The sequence below is a fragment of the Homalodisca vitripennis genome, chromosome 3 (assembly GCF_021130785.1).
Source record: "Homalodisca vitripennis isolate AUS2020 chromosome 3, UT_GWSS_2.1, whole genome shotgun sequence".
NCBI lineage: Eukaryota > Metazoa > Arthropoda > Insecta > Hemiptera > Cicadellidae > Homalodisca > Homalodisca vitripennis.
This window is the reverse complement of record NC_060209.1, coordinates 75,756,950-75,777,354: the sequence shown is the minus strand read 5'-3', so window position 1 is coordinate 75,777,354 and position 20,405 is coordinate 75,756,950. Positions and strand designations below refer to the sequence as shown.

At 32.7% G+C, this 20,405-nt stretch overlaps 1 protein-coding gene across 1 annotated transcript in view; it reads left to right on the top strand.

The window, feature by feature from the left end:
* The first annotated feature begins 557 nt into the window (after positions 1-557).
* Positions 558-20,405, top strand: part of LOC124357069 (potassium voltage-gated channel protein eag) — a 220,641-nt gene continuing 200,793 nt past the window's right edge. The window contains exon 1 of the mRNA XM_046808475.1: positions 558-757. Within this exon, the coding sequence (XP_046664431.1) occupies positions 679-757 (79 nt within the window). The 5' untranslated portion in view covers positions 558-678. The remainder of the gene's footprint in view (positions 758-20,405) is intronic.

The window sequence follows — 20,405 nt, the reverse complement described above, 5'->3', positions numbered from 1 at the left end:
ATTTCTTAGTCATATGGAACTAAACTTCTTGCACTGAATAATTTGAGAGACTTCGTAAATATTTTTATTTATTCCAAGCGTAGTACCATATACTTTTAATAAATATATAATTTTGTAGACGAATTAAAAAGTAGTTTAAAAGGAAAATCATGAGTTCACAGTGGTTAAAGAAACCCGTCGAAACAAAATACCTTTAAATAAATTAAAAAACCAGTGATAATACAATTTTTAATGAGATTTCACTATATATACAGTTAATTTGAATAAACACTGAACCACAAAAAGTACTTGCTCAGCCGGGACTCGAACTCAGATCTCTCACTTTCCGGGTGAATATGCTACCAATACACCACAGAGCCCTTAATTTTTATGACTCAATTATTTTATAATTATATATAAAGTTACTTATGGATAAATTTCGCTGACAAACTGAGCTGCTAGCAAGGAAAGATTATAGGCTCAATGCTAGCAATGCATCTAATTATGAACCTACATATAAATATGAAGTATTATATGTATGATCAATAAGTGACAGAGGTATTTGTTGCAGGATGAGTACGATGGAGACGCACCCTTTGGACGGATGAAGCCCGAGAATGCTGGCCAGGAGAAGACACCACCTGGACTGTGGATAGGAACCGGTAGTCATGGATAGATAGTAGACCCGCACAGGACAGGATGCCTGGGGGTAGGAGAGGGCTGGTGGCTCCGCAGAACACCTTCCTAGAGAATATAATTCGCAGATCCAGTTCACAACGTAAGTTACCTTCAAATATATTCTCGTGACATTTTACTATTGCAACCTGTAGGCAAATAGTCCTATGAGGCTTCAGGGAAAGTTGCTATATCGCTTAGCCCACCTGCTGCCCCCACTATGACGTCGTTACTGACTGCTTTACTTAAATAATGTCTGCAAAACAGATCAATGAAATAAAAAACACATATATTTGTTTTCAGTATTAATTGATGATGTTTGTTTATTGAAAATGAAGTTCAGGCGGATCATTAATTTTTCATCCAGTGTAAAACTGGCTAAAGTCATTGTTACGGGATGTAGAGGGGATTCAGATGTACTAGCCGTCATCGGGCCACTTTGGTCCCGGCTGCTGCAATTTCTATATGGATGGTGCCATTTGCCAATGAATTTGTTGAATATAGTCTGTGCAAACCTTATGCAATCTGTATATAGAACCAAATAAAGGCACGCAATCTCTATACAATGTGTATGCAAACGCAATGTAATGTTCAGCAAACTTTACGCTAATTTTATTCAAAATGTATGCATCGATATGCTAATGATTTAGTAAATATGTCGGAAAATAAATATGAATAAAGATAATACAAGTAAAGTAACCATTAGTGATCGCAAAATCGTTGTATTGTGCTCGCTCGATTTATGGTGACAAGGTTAATGACATAGGTACAACGATCCCATTCGAAGTTTCCAAACTTGAAATATTTATGGCTCCGCAAAGTTTGACTTTAATGAATCGCATCATCTCACGCAGCCTTAGTGCAAGTACATTGTATAGGCCCATTTTCTGACAGATATTCTGAATATGCCTATATATGTGGTAAGAATATTCTTGTTCTATAGTAGGCCAGAATTATAATATGACCTTTAGCAGATATAGTTAAAGATTTTCCCTGAAACTTAAAATGTTTAAATATATACCCCATTTACATTTAAACATACACGTTGTTTTAAAGGTTTTTAAGGAAGAAACTTAACAGTGAAACGTAGAGGTCGCTATCTCTAATGACTAAAATTGTGAAAGCTATGACATTCAACTGAGTTTTATGTTTTTTTTATCATGAAAGGGAAGCAAGCTCCTTTTATAAATGCAAATTTTATAAAATCAAAGTTCATATGGCTTAATAACCTTAATATTATTATAACATATAACTGCTCCTTCTCGAGAGTCTGGCAATGTGCTAAACTGTTGTAAAATACTGAATTACCAAATTAAATGGATTCCTGCGGAACTCTTGAATTTTTCGCACAATTCGGTTTCTCAATACGTCTATGCCCTGTGGATTATGTTATACACATTGCCTTTAAAGAGACCCTACACAAATGAATATAAAGGTGATATATAAGGTGACCTCGCAGGCCATTTGGTAGCTGCTTTTCTGATTATCCAGCGATTAGGACAGGAGTTTTCTAAATACGTGCGGACATCCCGACCGTAGTGCGAAAATGTCCCATATTAATTTTACTACAGCGAAATTATTTACTATCCGAACAGTCGTAATACTGCTATAACGCTGTGCAACGTTACCGGTACATTGAAAATATGGGCTAACAAACTGATCTACTGCAATGTCCAACCAAAGTTTATTTTTCTGAGTACTGCGAATGCTGCTCCTCATCAAGTGAGTATTAACATCAGACCAATATCGACAGGTGTGCCGGTTTGCATTGCTGTTTAGCATAAATGACGCTTTGTCTATTAATACAATGTTATTGAATGCTCGTGTGTTATTATCGGTATTCCTCATCATTAACTAAAAGAAAAAAAAAAACTGGAATCGGCGATCACATTCGATCTCAGAAAATAAATAAACTAAATGGATGTGGTAAGATTTGCATTGCAAAAAACTTTACTTACTGATATTTGTAAAATATTTAAAGTTTTTGTCATATAACGAGTTGAGGGATTCTCTACAATACATTGCAAAAACCTCATTGGGTATTTAATAGCTAGAAGCTGAATTAGGTCTTCCGGCTCTGGGAAGGTCCGTGACTCTGCCTGTCCTACACCTTCTTCTCAATAACTGAGATTTCGGATTGTTACATACATCTGCTCCAGTGTCCACAAGAGATGGCTGTTTCTTCACTTCCTCCGTGATAAAGAGACGGCGGAATGGCGTTAGTACAGGATAGCTAGCTACCTTTAGTGATCGTCCGGGTCGTTTTACGAGGCTTTGGCAGCGTACTGACAGGTTTTGGTGCATTTGATAGCCTAGTCTCCGAACTTCCTGTGATACAGACATCGCCATTTTGATTTCGGCTGCTTGAGCGTGAGTTCAAGCGTAGATAAGTAATCGATCGCGAGTCGAAGCGGCGAGCAGGGTATTCAATGCGATCTCCATTGAGGTCAGCAATTTCTTGCCTCAGTGTGTTAACAATTTTATTTTTCTTTGCCGTCATCAAGGCCATCTCTATCATGGCCGCCATGCATTGTTTGCGACAGTGGCCTGCGCCACTTTAGGTAATCGATGTTGGCAGTATAGTCAACCACAGTGGCTTCAAAACACCGCCAGAAACCACCGCTCCAGCGATAGTGCTTATATGTCCCAGGAACTGTGTAGGTTTCCGGTCCCCCATCTCTTCGTATTCTAGACGGTGAATCCTGAGATGCGCTAAACTTCAGAACAGGTTCGATCTTGAGTATCTTATACTTTCTTGTTGCTAGTGGATTGGTTAGGTCGTCCCTCACCTCGGCTCCGTATTTGGCATCCAGATGCCCGCAATATAATTACATTTCGTGACATTTGCGGTGAAGCCAGCCAGGAAAAACTGGTTCTCAATCTGCACAACCTATAACTCAGAGGAATTTAGTACTACTTAAAACGAGGAATATAAAAACAGAAGATAAATTAGTTCATGAAACAATAACAAAGAATGTATAATTAAGTTGGTGATGGTAGAAGAATGACCCTTGACAAAGGACGGTGACGTCACTTGACAGACACATCAGCTAACAAGGAGGTTGCCACAGAGGAGGGTGCACTTAATTAGCTTAACCCCACGTGACCGCTACTCAAATCTTTCACTTAAACTTGATTGTCCCTTGTTTCTCTTTAAGTTGCTGCGGCTCTGCTAATATCAAATGGAAGGACATTCTATCGTTATTTTATTTGTGAACGAATTATTGTATTTTTATTGTTAACTTAAAAACTGCAAATTATGTTTTGTTGGGAAATCCAAAAAGGAAAATATTTTTATTGCTTTTTAAAATTAGCATTTTGCCAGGTGGAATAAAATATAAAAAATAAATATTGTCTTATAAGCCTCCTATTACGAGGCTTATGAGAAAGCCACCTTTGTGGAAATTAGTTACTATCGTAAATAGAGACCTGACTGATTTTAATTGCAGAATAAATATTATATGCCGTATATAAATTACAAATAAAACATATATATATATATATATATATATATATATATATATATATATATATATATATATATATATATATATATATATATATATATATATTATAATATATAATATATATATATATATATATATATATATATATATATATATGATCTTTTCAACTTTGGTTTCTAAATTTATTAGTTAAAAAAACTTAAAATATTTATAGTTCTTTGTATTTATGGGCATCTATATATTCTAGCTTCACATCTACTCTTCCAATAAATAAAATTTGACATCTGCCTTTGTAGAGGTAGAGTAATGATTGTTCGTTATTGCTGTTTGAATCACCAAAAAATATGGTAAAAGTTGCATAAATAACCTAAATAATACGTTGATGTTTAAGTATTATTATATAAAGTTGATTTTAGTGTATATTTTCTTAACAAGTTGTGTATCAAAATAATCAAAAAGACCTGTAGAACAAAATTTGAAGAATAATGGTTTTATTATTTAGCCGGTTTGAACGTGGAGTGATCGGTTTGAGGGGAAATTTGTATTTGTGTGAGTAATACAAACAAAAGATTTAAAAATAACCATCTACTACTCATATAACTATGTACGAGTTATACAACCACTTAAAAATCCTATGCTAAAATGTTACCTATAAATTGATTTTGGTACTTACTTTTTTTAAGAAATGTATAATTTAAAATATATATCTTTTTGTTTGATTTCCATTTTATAAAGAGAATAAGAGTAACACTATGCAAAAATGCAATTCTTTAATTTACAGGTAAATAAATACAAACGTAAGAGTAAATTTAAAAATATTAATCTTTTAAATACTTGATGTACACGGAAGGAAGTCTGAACTTTACTGGTAGAAAATTAGTACCATGTAAGTCAGTACCATATACATATGAAAACATGCATATACAGTTTTTAAATCCTCACGCTACAACATAACGTGTTGGTGAGATATTTAATCAGTCTACTTACATGTGGCTTCTCACAAACGGAATTTATTGGAAAGAAAAGAGGATATTGTTTAATGAATGAGTTTGTTTGATAGTCAAGTTCTCCTGCCTTAAGTAATATTGCTAAAGCTGAAAGTAGTAGAGTTCATGATTTTAATTGTAACAGTTGAAAAAGAAAATAAAGAAATTTGGGAATGTTAACAGATCTTCCTATTTCGTGAAAAATCTCCTTTTAGTTTTCTGTTTATTTTAATACCAAACTGAATATATCTCTTCTGTAGTCTGTATCATTTGAAGAAAAGATCTCCGTGTCCTAAATACTATTTTTAATTTACTCTATAATAAAAAATCATGAGAAATTTCGAAATGCAAATATGCAAACGAACTTTGAATAAATTGCAATAGCACTATTTCCAGATACTTTAAGGTAAAAATTTATACCAAACAATCAGTAGTTACTTTTATTGTAAAACACGGTAGACAAACAAAATTGTGAATTGTTTAAAATTGATACTTCTAGAGCACAGGGGAAGTTTTTCCTGATGACCACAATAGTTTCATTAGTACTGTTTAATGCTTTACTATCAGTAGTAGTGAATGCAACCCATTAACGTACACAAGGAAAAGAAAATTCCTAGAATAGACCCTTGAAGAATGTAGATATTTAGTGTAGGCCTCTCATATGTATTTATGATCTACGAATATGACTATTCGTACCGAGTCAGAATAAAGTGCTGAGATTACTGCAGTAAACATGGCAAAGCAACATTGTGGACACAAACAATTTTAGGTTTATCGAGAAGAAAGCAGTTATGTACGGTGTCGAAAGCTTTGATAATAATAGAGGAAATACCGAAAATGCAATTTCCATTATTTATTTATGAAAGTAAGAGGGCCAAGAACTGATTTAATACTTCAACAGTGGATAGAAGTATGGAAAAGTATAGTTTGTGCAAAATATAAGTTATGTAAAAATATATAAATTCCATTATACAAAATACTCTTCAAATATATAATCAAGAAAGACGTAGATCTCTTCGTTTGGTTTACACAGAAAGTGATGTAAGATGTAATCAATATAAAGAAAGGCAATGGGTAGCATCCTGGTAAATATAGTTTTCATAACATAAACAATAATAAAGGATGTATAATTGAGTTGGCGATGATGGAAGAATGAACCATGACGAAGGGTAGTGACGTCGCTTGACAGACACATCAGCCAATAAGCAGACTGGGGTAGAGGAGGGCTTACTTAGTTATCTTAACCCCACGCGACCACAACTCAAATCCTTCACACAGACTACATTGCCCTATATCTCTTCTTTTTATTAAATAGAGAGACTTCTAAATGGAAATTAATTTCTAACGCTCTGTTTCTGCATAAGAAGAATCCATTTTTTTCAAATTTGTAACAATACCGAGAGTCCCAAAATCCCTATGTCCGCATCTTGAATTTTAAACTATTTTTATTTTGGGGGTATCACGTAATATTATAAATACGTTCTTGATAGATTTAATGGGGTGAAAAATTTAGGGTTTTTCAATAATCTTAAAATATCACTATTACGTAATAACCTCAAATTATGAGTCGAGACAAAATAAATGGAGGAAAAGAGCAATTTCTAACCAGCCTCTTTAAAATGGGTAGAGTTTGAATAAAAGAAAAAATTTAAGTAAACTGGTCATATTGGAGGAAGTAAACGTAGAGACCATTAATTTTTGTTCATTGAGTATTTTTCTTTTAACAAAAGGATTAAAATGAGATGTCCCAGGATGGGGATATTATAAAAAATTCTCTATCCAAAAATTAGGATGTGTAGGTGTAACTGATCGAGAGGCACCTCATTGTAAAGGTCGTAAAAATAAAAAAATATTGACATTACAGGTATATACGTTAAGTTCATTCAACATAGAGTGCATTTGAAGCTATGAATTTAATGTGGTGGGTACTTAAATTTGTTTGTTGTTATAACCCATTTTAAACTGTTTCTAGGGATGGATTTCTTGTTCTCGTTGGATTTGTCACGTAAAAATATTAATTTTAAGTGTCACTCAAGAAATGATCCTGTTTAAAGTTTTACATTTACCCCTATCACCCATGTTTCAGTTCGTTTTGAGCGTCTTTATCAGTGATTTTTTGGATCACTTTAGATGGGCGTGGAATCCAGATTCAAAAAGTCTGGTTTGTGTCATGGTCAGATTCAAAACGTAGAACTAAGCTGAGGGTGATATGGAGCTAAACTTAACATTTAAATTTACCCGACATTGAAACCTAAAGCCAGGAAACATTAAGAAGGTTACATTATATTGCATTTTCTATGAAAGCTGCCACTGTCTATTTCTTCATACACCATCTAAACATGAATAAACTTAATTTATTCGCGCATTAATTTTCGTTCACAACTCTTAGAAAACCTGGAAATGTTGTCTCTTTGTGATATATCCAACTGGATAAATCACTAAAAGTTTGTTATTTATAATGGAAGGTATGAAAAATAATACTATTTCAGACATTTGCAATCGTTATATGTTATAAAATATATAACGCAACGTTTCGAGGATTGAAATTTATCCTCTACGTCAGAAGATCAGTAATATATTTAGTAGCACTCCATTGGTGCATATTCTAATTTGTATATACTAACTTATTACTTAATGAGAAAGATATGTTTCAATCCTCTCAGCGATGTGTTGTACATTTTAAAGCATATAACGATGGCAAGTGTCCGAAATCAGCATGAAATAAATAGATGTAAACCTGTCTTGAATTATTTTTATAGTATTTTTTTGGAATAACGGCCAATGATAGTATTGAATAGCATCAGGAAACATGTAACAAAAAGACGGAACAGTAACCTTTCACCTTTTACTGCTCGTGTGAATAAGTGCATGACTTAGAGCTATATCTTAGATTGTTGATCAGTATAACGACTAGCTTTGCTTGAACCGCTGCAAATTCTAAGGAGGTTCTATTAGGCTTGAATACGAACCTAACTAGAAAATGCTTTTAACATTAGTTTTGTTAGCATTAAACAGGTATCCATGTTTTATTTTTCAGATAACCTTGTTTAAAGTAACTGAGATTAATTAGTAACGGGAGTTCTGTAGCTTATAACTTAATATTAACTTTTTTAATTTTATATAACCTTTTTAGTTTTTAAATTTTTAGCTATAAGTACAACTTTCGCTTAATAAACATGATGATTTACAACAATAATAAGTAAGGTTCTCTGTAGGAATTATGTACCAAAGCCATTTCTTAACTTTAGGAAATATTTTGTTTATAAGTTTTCAGTAAGGATTAAATACGTATAAATAACATCGCTTTCATAAGCTTGCTTTCGCCTTATTTCATCCAGCTGTTGCTTAACCAAACAATTATGAAATATGTTTTAGATAGTATTGTTTGATTTTAGGATACATTATATAACATCTTGTGTAATAAAAAAGTCAAACCAAATTTATTTCTTTTATTTTATTACAAGATACATACAAACAAAATCGAAATGTTTCACAAAACTTTTTTTATTCGATTTGTAGAGATTTATGTTGTTTGTGTATAGCACATTAATTAACTTAGTTGACGAACATTTAATGAGATTATTTCATCTTGAGTTTCTGTCACTTTAATTTTTATTTTATGTTTCAATTAAAATGTTTTGCAATCCTTGAAAATCATATCTAAATGTATAGAGTGAACATATAGAGTGACGCTAGATTCACAATACATTAGTATACTTTTATATTAGAGCTGTGAGTTAATGTGGCAGCAGCAGTTCCAGATATAAGCTGGATACGATGCCTGTGGCGGGTTTCTGTGACGCAGGTGACTATAATCAGTTCCTGTACATAATCAATGTGTACTTAATCAGGCTTCTCTCTCTCTATCTCCAACTGCATTGACTTTTACCCTCAGAAAGAAGGAAAATAAATGGGCGCTGACATTACAGTAATTGTATTATAAGTGTTAATTCGATTAAGCTATGACAATTTATTAAACCCTTCATTGTAATTGAACATAACATCTTCTTGTTTGTAGAATACGTATTTTTCACATGCTTAAGAAAATTTCTGAAGAAAGATTGATAAATAACTCTTAATGTAAGTCAAGTTGCATATTGTCGTACAAAATCCTGCTAAAACAAGAATAAAAATCTTTAGAAAATTTAATATAATAATTTTGAAAATTAGTGGGCGTCCAAAAAAGTATTTGAAAATTGAATATTAAACAGACCAAAATCACTACGCATGAGTTCTTAAAAAAACTAACACAAAAATGTTATTTAGGACAATTTGTATTAAAACCTGTAAATCTCACATAATTGGTCGCCCCAAGTATTTGTTTGAACTCTTTGGTTGAAGGAGAAGGAAGTTAAAATCCAACTGTTTTTTTCATTCGAAATTTCTATCATTAATTATTTTTCAATATCCTAAAACAATATGTATCTTGCTTGACCTGTGCTTGAGTAGAAGATTGTTCATGAATTCTAAGTATGTCACTTTCTTCAAGTAGTGAATACCAATATGGTCAAAATTCTATCAGTTATATAAACTGATATACAGGAATGAATTGACCATATATGAAACCATACAAATTTATTACTATCTTCCAGCAATTTAAACAAGGCCAAAAGTTCGGGTTATTGAACTTGGTAGATCAATATTTGAGTATGATGATCATTCATGAAGCCAGCATGTCAAACAAGAATACCTGGGATGCAGAGAATAAGGCATTATAAAAGATGGCTAAACTAAAATAAAGATGAATAAAGGTTATGTAGAGTAAGTTATGAGCGTTGCATATTAGAATGTTCCTATTATAGCCAAACAAAAATAGGGAACATCTAAAACTTCCCCATATTATTTACATCTAAAATGACTGATAAAATATGTATGATGTAAAAAATAATATCAAAATATATTTAAATTCAATAATAAACGAAATAAATATTTGAGATGAGTTAGCTCAATTTCACCTTACGCATACTGCGGTTACTGAAAATTTACAGAAAGAACGAATCAGTGGACTAATTTGGCAATACCATTTTTGACGACCAACTTTGTCATTCGGTAGAACGTTAAAAAAGCACACTCGACAACACAATTAGTTCTTAATTGTTTTGTATTGCATCGATTCGACAGCAGAGACACGTATGCTACAAAGGAACTCTGCCTGATTTATAAAGCAGCTATCCAGTGTACATGGAAATACCGTCGTGTACTTCAGATTCCAGAAATCAACTTTAGGACAGTATCAACAGTTGCACTAAGCGGAAGGTGAGATGGAGCTAATTTCAACATTCACATCGAACCGAAACTTTCCACCATAGCTGTGTTATGTGTAGAAAACTGAGGTCTGGAATGGATACTACTCCAGGTCGTTCTCCAGTATTCTACGATAGTCCATGTAGTTGTGGCTCAGGCTGCGTTGGGATTGCAGTACTGAGAGTATCTACATCAGTTAGCGAGTCCATTATGCGTGCGAAACATCAGGGTGTGGACAAATAAACTAAAACAGAATGCACAAAAATGAACCAAAGACAAAAGTACTTTAGAGTTTGAGAAAACAAAATTACGTACAAGACTTCAAGTTAGTATTCAACTTCACTAGTATAAACGAAATATTATTAATGAAAGAAGGCAGTATTAGATTGACAGAATATATTAGTCTGTGAAAGAAGCCAGGTTGCTTTCTGATTTGTCATATTGCTTGATAGTTGGTTAATTGTAAACCAATCACGCAAGATACAGTTTCTACCTCGTTTATTGATTTTAATGGCGCATTACTCGTGCGAGTTGAAGGTAAAGTTTTTCTTTAACACCTATCGACTGCATATTTTTATTCATCTACTTAAATACATGCTCAACACAGATGTGCGCTTCTTGTTTCAATCTCCGATCTTGAAGCATTTGAAAGTGGTCATGTTATTTACACGTTACTGTTACGAATATTTTACACTTCGAATACTATTTAACTTGAAATTCTACTTCGCATTCACGAAGATCACAGGTAATTCGTTATCACCCACTAGTGATCGAATTGTGAATGTAAAGTGAACTAATTTAAAAAATAGTTCAAGAGTATGAAGTCAGGAGTTCACAGACCTCTAACGATCGCTTTGCCTTAACAATGGTCCCCAGAAGAGAGCTCAACCTCTCGTCTGTCACTTAACACCTCTAAATCTTCTTAGAGGCTTCTCACGTACTATTAATATCCATGTGGGAATTATAACTTTGAAAACATTTCAGAGTATTTAAATAATACCTTCTAAGGAATCAGCAACTTCTAGTGAAATAATACGTGACTGATCCGATTACAACCACGTTTCCAAGTTCTCAACTCTCCCATGGTCTAAAAGACCTTGCTGCGAATCGAAGGGGTCAGCCTCTAAATGTTACTAAACCCTCGTACATGCCTGACTACAGAAGTGATGGTGCCATATATTAACTGAAGTGATACTTATGGGACAAATATTAGTTGGGCAAAATCATAACTTTTCACAATAAACACAAAAAAATTAATCCAGCCCTCCAATTCAAAGTCTCCCCTTTCATGCCTTAATGTTTATCTGTTACACTGATTTGTATTTCAACCTTTTTGACATGAGAAAAGCAATATAATATAAATTTGTATTGTATTATAAGAACCGATTATCTGGGTACTAAAGATCAGTGATTCTTAAAAACAAAAATTAATGAAATAAATAAAACTACCAACTTTTTATAATAGGTTAGTCTATGATTATTCTGCTATTCTACATGCATACAGAATTTTTAACATAGCTTTAATATTGCCCGCATAAAAAGGTGAGTTTGTTTTTCGGTACTTTTGTGTGGAAGTTCTAAGAACACAAGACAATGGAAGAGCTGGATTGAGTTGCTTTGTTCGGTCAGCCAATTAAAAGAAAATTGGATAGCCTAGAACGAGTGTGTTGAGGATAACAGTACTAAATTTCCCACGTCCCACGTATAAGTATGGCATTATTGGAAACCTATTTCTGAATTTCAAGTTTTTCTAGGATTAGTGATAGTCATAAAATCATAAGTATAGTTAACAACACCCCTGGAACCTTTTCCGAATCAATTCATGTCGGGGTCTGAAGCAATAAGCAGTTACTTAACGAGGAACTTCGATAACACATGATGAATATATACACACAGGTTAAGTGTGTATATAGTCATCATGTGTTATCGAAGTTCCTATTGGTAACCATAATAAAGAGCTTAATTTATCAATCATCGAGTACAAGCAACTTTTAAAGTTTCGTTGTAGTGGTAAGGAGCCTTTAAAGAAATTAGTAATTCCTAGTGCGTATTATGTCTTTGAATGTTTTTTAAAACACTTTTAAATTTAAACGTCCAAAAAGCGTAATAACTGAAATTGGAAGGATATGCATTTCTAATTTTACATCACTGAGATGTATGCCTGAAAATTAATTGATGTTCGATTGCATAAATTAGAGTTTCAGCACTTAATAATACCTAATGAATTAAACACTCACGCGATATTTAGTTATAAATACGTAAATATTAAATATAACAGCAATGAAAGTACGCTACATTTCTGTATCAAGAATAATTTATTTTTAACTGATATTAAATAATAGTTGTTGATCAAAACTTCAAAAGTTGTTCTTAGACGAGAATTAATCACATTAGAAAAATAAATGAAATAGTCCAATAAAATCCATTAATTCGGGTAAAAAGGTGTGTCTCAACTTTAAATAAAGTTGGTTAGAAATGTAGATTGAAGAGTGAAAACCAAATATAAAAGTGTGAAAAAGCTCAAAAAGCGTTCTAAAAGCAAAGATTTAAACACATTTCTCTGCTACTCGGGTTTTCAGTATCTCATTTTCCTTATTGAAATAAATAGCCATACAAATACAAAACAGTGTCGGAGAAATTTCACTATTCAAAGCAGAATACTCAGAAAGGAACACTCATCTTCAAAATATATGCTTATAAAGATTAATTTCGAAAATCTTACACGCAAATTTTAAGGTATGAGATTCTTTAAACATATATTCTTTTTAATCTCTTTGGTATTTCTGGAGATTTTATTTACGTAACTAACCCTCTCATTTGGAAGCAAAAAATAAAATATGCTTAGAAAGATAAAGCATGTATTGTGATTTAAAATGTTTTTATAATTATTCATTTTATCTTATTTGTTGAATTTATACCCATAAAGCAAGTAATGCATTAGTTATAAATACAACGTTCAGTCTATATTTCTTGGCTGCCAATCAAGTTTGGTTCCTTTGTTTAGGGCGTGGTACTTCTTGACCTGACTTAGAGGAAGTTGTTGTCCAAGGCCATGATTGTTGAAACAATATTACCATCTAGATAAGAGGACACTTAAGTTTTTATTTGTTACGTCACCCTTCATATTGATTACTTGTTTTTAAGGTATAATAGCAAATAGAACTTAGACATTTTAAATTTTGTATGAAAAAAGCAGTTAAAGCAAGAAATAAAACTTTTATTTTTAAAACAGTTTAAATACTTTTTTTAAACATCCATTCGTCGAATTCCTATTCATGTTTTGTAAATAATAACATCAAGTTTATAGTAAATAAAACCGCATCAAATTGATGATATTTAAAGCGCATATTAAATGCTGCGCATCTTAATTGCTGCGCATATTAAATGGTGCGCATATTAAATGCTGCGCATATGTTATTAAAATAATATCATGATACCAATTGATCTATTTTAAGACCGTATAAAAACATACAATAGTTCGAAATTATACAGAACATTTCATAAAACATAATTTCATAACAGTGGGTCCTTAAACTACAACATTATTTATTCACAATGAAATAAATCTATCTAACTTGTAGTGTATCTCATATTACCAGTTCATTATTTACATAAGGAGAACGATGTAATCTAGAACCATAAAATAAATTTAATAAGTTAAAACCAATTTTATCACATAGCTGCTAACTTATTCTGTGGGAAGAAAGATAGTTGGTGGTTTTAGTTCATACTGTTCTTGCATAAATAGTTGACGGGTAGGCTGGTACAGCCTGTATAACCCTAAGGTAAGACCAATATTCTGAAGTGAAAGGTTTGATTTTTAAGGAGATCAGTAAAATTTGTTATTAGTTAACTCTTTGTAACTAAACCGCAATAAAATTACACTGTTGATGAGAGAGCTTCATACAAAAATAAGAAACAGTAACTAGCACAAAATGGCATACACTGTGTCTCGCTGTATCAATAAGTTTACTAGTGAAACCTTTGTTTTAACCGAACATAATTCAATTACGAGCTCTTTTTTCATTACAGTTATAATGTTTCGTGGTCATTCTTCTGTTCACCATTTTTGATCACAAGGTTTCACATAAATTATACTCAAGCCATTTTTGCTCAATCAGTTTCACAAAAAACTATTATTATTGATCAGAGATAATGTACTTTTATACTACCCAAAGAGTATATTAGTTAGGATTTTTAATTCCATAATTGTTTTGGGTTCTCCTCTGAACATCATATAAATATTATTATATTAATACTTAGCAGTTACAGTAATTCTGTTGACTGCTAGTCTTAAGATTTTTGTTTATTATTGTTAATTTAAATTATTGATTGAAAAACCGTCAAAGTAAAGTCAAAGTTCAAACAGGAGTGGTTATCCAAATCAAGCCATAAGTAAAATATACAGATGATGCTATTTTAACTTTTCAGAGACTACGTTCTGTTGTATTATATCAAGTAAACAAGCGTATTATTGCGATAAACCTTTGGGAATTAATGGTAATTCATTCAAACCTAAAAATCGTAAACGTTATGTGACAAAAAAATGATTGATTACATTGGGTTTTGGATTTAAAGTGTACAACGAAATTAAAATTTACAAAAATAATTTTGTGTACCTTAGACTTGTAAAAATATATAGTTAAAATAATTGAAATAATACAGTCAATGTAGTGTATTCATATTCCAGTGACTGCATTTTGATTTTTGCATTGGAGAAAATGAAACTTCAAATAATAGATTTACTTAATATTTACAAAGACGTGTTGTTGGTGTCATTGTGTGTATAGCAGACAGCGTGTTAACGGGATATTGGCAGCTAGGTCAGACTGCAGATCAATATTGGTCCTCGTGTTTGAACGGGAGCGGACCCCTGACCGGGTACAGGACCGCGGGTTGTTTACGCGACTGCCGGTCAACCAGTCCTAACCGAGTCAAAGAGATACATTGCAAACAACGAGAAGTGGTAGTTATACCCATTAAACTTTCTTTAATTCTTCAAGAGTGTCACTGCTGTGTACATTCATTGCTCGAATGTAGAGTAGCAGTACAAATATAATAATAATAATTTTTAAAGGAGTTGGTTGCAAAAGTTAGGGAAGATTCCTCTCTCTACAATTCACCCCGCTTTGCTATGCGAGTTACGGAAGCTAGGGGAACTCCAAATGAGGTGCAATCGGAAACTTTTATCGTGGCTATACATTTGAACCGTCGATTTCGGTGTAGGAAGCTCTTCATGTAAAATATATGCTGGGGTTTGTAATTCTATCACATAATTATATTTTCATTTTAAAATCGCAAACTTAGGGTGGTGTATAATTTGTTTGGTATGTGTATTTTGTTTATGCATGTTACATAATTTAATCTAATGTAAAGTTAGACGTTAATCTTCAACAGCCGTTAATAGGATCGTATCTTTTTTACCGATTTAGAGATTTTTACAATTTTACGATTTTTAGGTACCGATGTATTTAGATTTTTAAACAGTCCGTTACAGATTACTTAGATTTATAAAGAAATCCCTTAATAGTTGACGGCATAGCTTGAATGAAACGAAAGGAAATAGGGAAGACTAATGGAAAAGTGTAAATAAGAGAGAGCCGCTGTGCAGTGAGTTTTTCCTTCTCCGGCTTAGAGCTAGTAAAGTGACGCGTAAATGTGCTCGGGCCAGACCTGCTCAAAATTGAATTTAAAATTTCACAAGGTTGGCCAAACACGTGTCCTTAATGAAGGGATGAAGTCACTGCGCTGCAGTATTGCTTGATAACGAAAAACAGGAGTGTTTGTGCTGTCTGCAAAGAATGTTGCAAGTTCCGTGTAACTAGATTTGTTTCGCTAACTGTAAAATTATCTACATTATTTTTTTAGCTAAACAATATATCAAGACTATTTTGTATTATAATTATAGTTGTTGTGGGTAATATATATATATATATATATATATATATATATATATATATATATATCAATCCTTTAAGTCCTTCTTATAATCTTCTGATAAATAAGTCTCCCTGTGTGATAAATCTTGATATAAAGATCCTAGAGTCTTGAAACTTGGCTCAAATGAGGAACTCTACTAACTCTAGGGTCAAAAGGTCAGAGGCCTTAAAATTTTTCAATAAAAGGGTTAAATTATTATATAATATTTAGAAAATATAAAAATTTCTTTGATCGGGTTTAAAGTCGAATATAAACAAAGGCTACATTATTCCCGTACTAGATCGATCGACTAGGTTAAAAAAATTACTGTGCTCCGTAAAAGAAAAGGAGACGTTTATAACCCTCTAAAATATTTGAAACGGCTATAACTTATCTAAGACGTATGAATTTCATTACTCCAATGACAGTCTTTGTGCTTGTACCCAAACGATACCACTTCACTTGAAGTTACACTCTGTGGTTGTGTGATTACCGCTGAGGATTGAAATACCTGTAGCTATTGGCAACAGTGCAGTGAGGAGGATGAAAAGGCTCTGGTGAAAAAATGGAGGTACAGATGGACTGGACTCACGTGCTGACGGTTATGGAACTAATTTACTGTAACATTACTCCGCCGGGCGCGGCACAGTAGTGGCTCCAGTCCACGTAGTTGCCGTAACAGCCGCTTGGTTGCGCAGGGGAAGAATAGCTTGTCTTTCAAGCACCTCATAAGCTTGAACTTGGACTCTTTTCAGGCTCATTTAAAGATTGTTTTTCTTGCAATACGAACTTGTTGATTTTAAACTGCGTATAATTTTTGATTAAATATAGCGTTGACCTTACTGATTTATTTGTGGGTTGGGGGAGTTATTTACTAACTTTATTAATGTTATAAGAACCTTTATTCTTTTGTAAATCCATTGTATGTACAAATGATTGTTACCAAAACGACGTAACCTTTTTTAATATATTTTATTTTCCTTAAAAAATAATCATTTTCTCAAGGTGGGATATCTACTCAATTGTTTTAACCAATTTGAAGAGAATAAGCCTAATCGCACGCTTATACTTACATCAAGGTATGCTCTTGCTCTGCATTTATCTATGCATAGTGTGGCTCCATAGTTATGTGTTCATTGTACACATGTGGATTCATTGGAAAATATTTATTAGATCATAAATTTTCTACCAATGTTTCATTGCTCAGCGTTTGTGAAGCCTATCAATCGAGGGGATTTAAAGTTGGATTTCTGCCTGTTTACACGATATTTCGACTACGAGCTGACCTATAGTCTTACATTTTTCAAAAGCATTATTCCTATAAAACCTACATTGACTTCAATGATGGTGCATGTTGCGTCATTGAATTTGGCTAAGTGTTAGCGATAACTTTTACATTGTTCTTATCAATAACTGTGATGTTAACGAGAGAATAGCATAACAAATAAATTTTTAAACCAACTGCGTGCAGTCACGTGTCACTTTAAAACATGTTATAGTCACACATGTTGCGTAATGCAATAACCTGTAAACTTGAAGTTTGCATGCAACCTCAGAGAGGCCTTTCCCGTCGCACGTATTGTGGTTACTCATATCTTGTAAATAAAATGTACTGTGAATTTTGAGAAAGATTAAAAATACGGATAGTTAAGAGTGTAAATGTGTTTTGTAACTTTGGTAAAATTTTGATATTTAAATTTTTTTTGCCTTATTAAATACCAACTTCTCTTTGAAAATGTTTATTCACAGATCCGATATGTTTTAAAGCTGAACGAATGTGAAATGTTCAATATCGTAATGTCTACTAATGTATATCGTTATGCTTGTTAACTTAGTTTCCGTTTTGGGCAATGCTAAGTTAATTCTATTTTACTTCGACTATGATTGGCACAAACAATAAAATTAACCCCGTTGAAAATGTAAAAACAAGGAATGACAGAATATTCTGACTGAATGGAAGGGTGGCTCACCCCAAGCTTCGTGCAGCGAGTCTCGCAATCAGCTATCTCAATCAACAGAGACCGGAAGAAACCAAGGTCACGGCGGGTTCGGCTGACAAATCAGTCACGCGAGCAGAGGTTCTCAACTTAACTCTAAATTTACAGGCTCAACTTATGACGACTTGGACTTTTAATATCTTCGACACTTTATACAAATAAAACAAAAGAAACACTTTTTACACTAGTTTTTTTCAAAAGATTCAAACTACAACGTCTGAAATCATACATATAGAAAAACGGTTTCATTAAATATGTACTGTAATGCTTAACGTTCTCAATATGTATTTTATTGTCATAGAGTAACTATGAAAGTAACATAAAACTCACTAAAATAAAAAGGTATTCTAGAGAAAATATATTTGTAAAACACTTCCTAACGTATGACTTTTTGTTAACCTTTTAAATATTATCAATGTAAATACTAAAAAGGAGGACATCATACCATGTATTACGTAAAAAGCTTTACTGAGATTGCTTCCCGAATTTCAAGTTGCATTGCTTATTTCATTCTTGAGATGTTCTGCGAAGAGACAGGTAGACATCATACAGAAAGACATTTTACGTCCTTCCGGCAGACATAAGAGATACCACGTCCGCCTACTGAGTTTTAAGCTTCAATGATGCACAGCCAAATACCATGGATTCAAATACACCATCATTGAACTCAGTGTTGCCTACATAGAAATAAAGCTTCGTGCAAAATGTCGAATCTATAAGTCAGTTCGTATTCGAGATATTGTACGGAAAGACATACAGACAGAAATGAATTTTGCAGCCCCTGAAGTGATACACTTCACTGTAAGCTAAAAATATGTAATTACTAACATTATTGTAGGCTACCTTTGAAAATGTCATCCTCGTGTGAAACCATCTTACTCTAACTGTGCCGGAAGGGATTCTCTTGAAACAAAATGCTTTCAATTTCATTGGATTCCATTTACAGCATGTTATTATATTACTGAGTCGTACTCCTTTAAGAAATTACAAGATCACATTTCCATGACATTCAGAAAATCGAATTACAATGTTTCTTGATATTACATTTCAGTGGTAGTGTAATTGTCTGAGGGATAGCGAAGCCTTTCACTCGAGAAGCTTCGAAAATTAAATTTCTGTCTGTCTGTATGTCCGCATGACATCTCAAAAACGAATTCACCTAAAAACCTACAAGTTTGCAAGAAGCTTCATTTTTATATGAACGACACTGAGTTCGACGATGGTGCATGGCACCCCGTGGGATTTCGCTGAGCATGAACTAATATTTTTATATTGACCTTATGGATAGCAAAGATGGCAACGGGAAAACGACAGAATAAGTGAGTAAATAAACTGAGTACAAACATGTGATGAAACCTCATACATATGACATTTTTCATAGTGGTATAAGGAAATAATAGAATAGAAAGGCAATGTTACAAATTAGTGACACGATTTGATTTCAGCGCTCTATTACGTTGTATTACTCCCCATAGCTCACCCAAACTTTTATTATTTCAACCCTGATAAGTTACACTAATGGACATGTTTTACATACATACATATATATACTACTTAAAAAAACAAGTGCGTTTTACTATAATTTTGTAGTTGTATTTAAATAAATTCCGATAGTGTAACTAATTACAGTGAATAAGAATAGTGTTATTATTTTAAAATCTTAAATTCGAAACAAATTTTATAGTTATTTTTGTTTAGGATTCTAAAGGATAGGGAAATTAAGAGATATTCTAAAAATAGAACACCACATTTCTAGGACTGAAATCTAAATTCTTCTTTAGTTTTAAAGGAATAAAAGAGATAGGGTTAAACAAGCACAAAAAATTAAAATGTATTCTATGTATTACTGTAAAATTTGAAAAATGCGGCACTGTTTTGACTGATGAAAAAGAGGCCAAAACAATTATATTATATTTAATATTGTAGTAGACCAATCCATTTTAATTTAGCGGCGGCTTATATACTGGTACATCGCCAATAGTGTTTTGCTCATAATATGTCGAGAAGTTCACAACAAAAGTTACACAAACACTTTTTAGCTATTAAACTTGGTTATATTAATAAAACCAGAAACTTTATTAAAATATGATACTTATGTTATGTTATCAAAATGTCTAATAAAAAAACTAAAGTGTTAT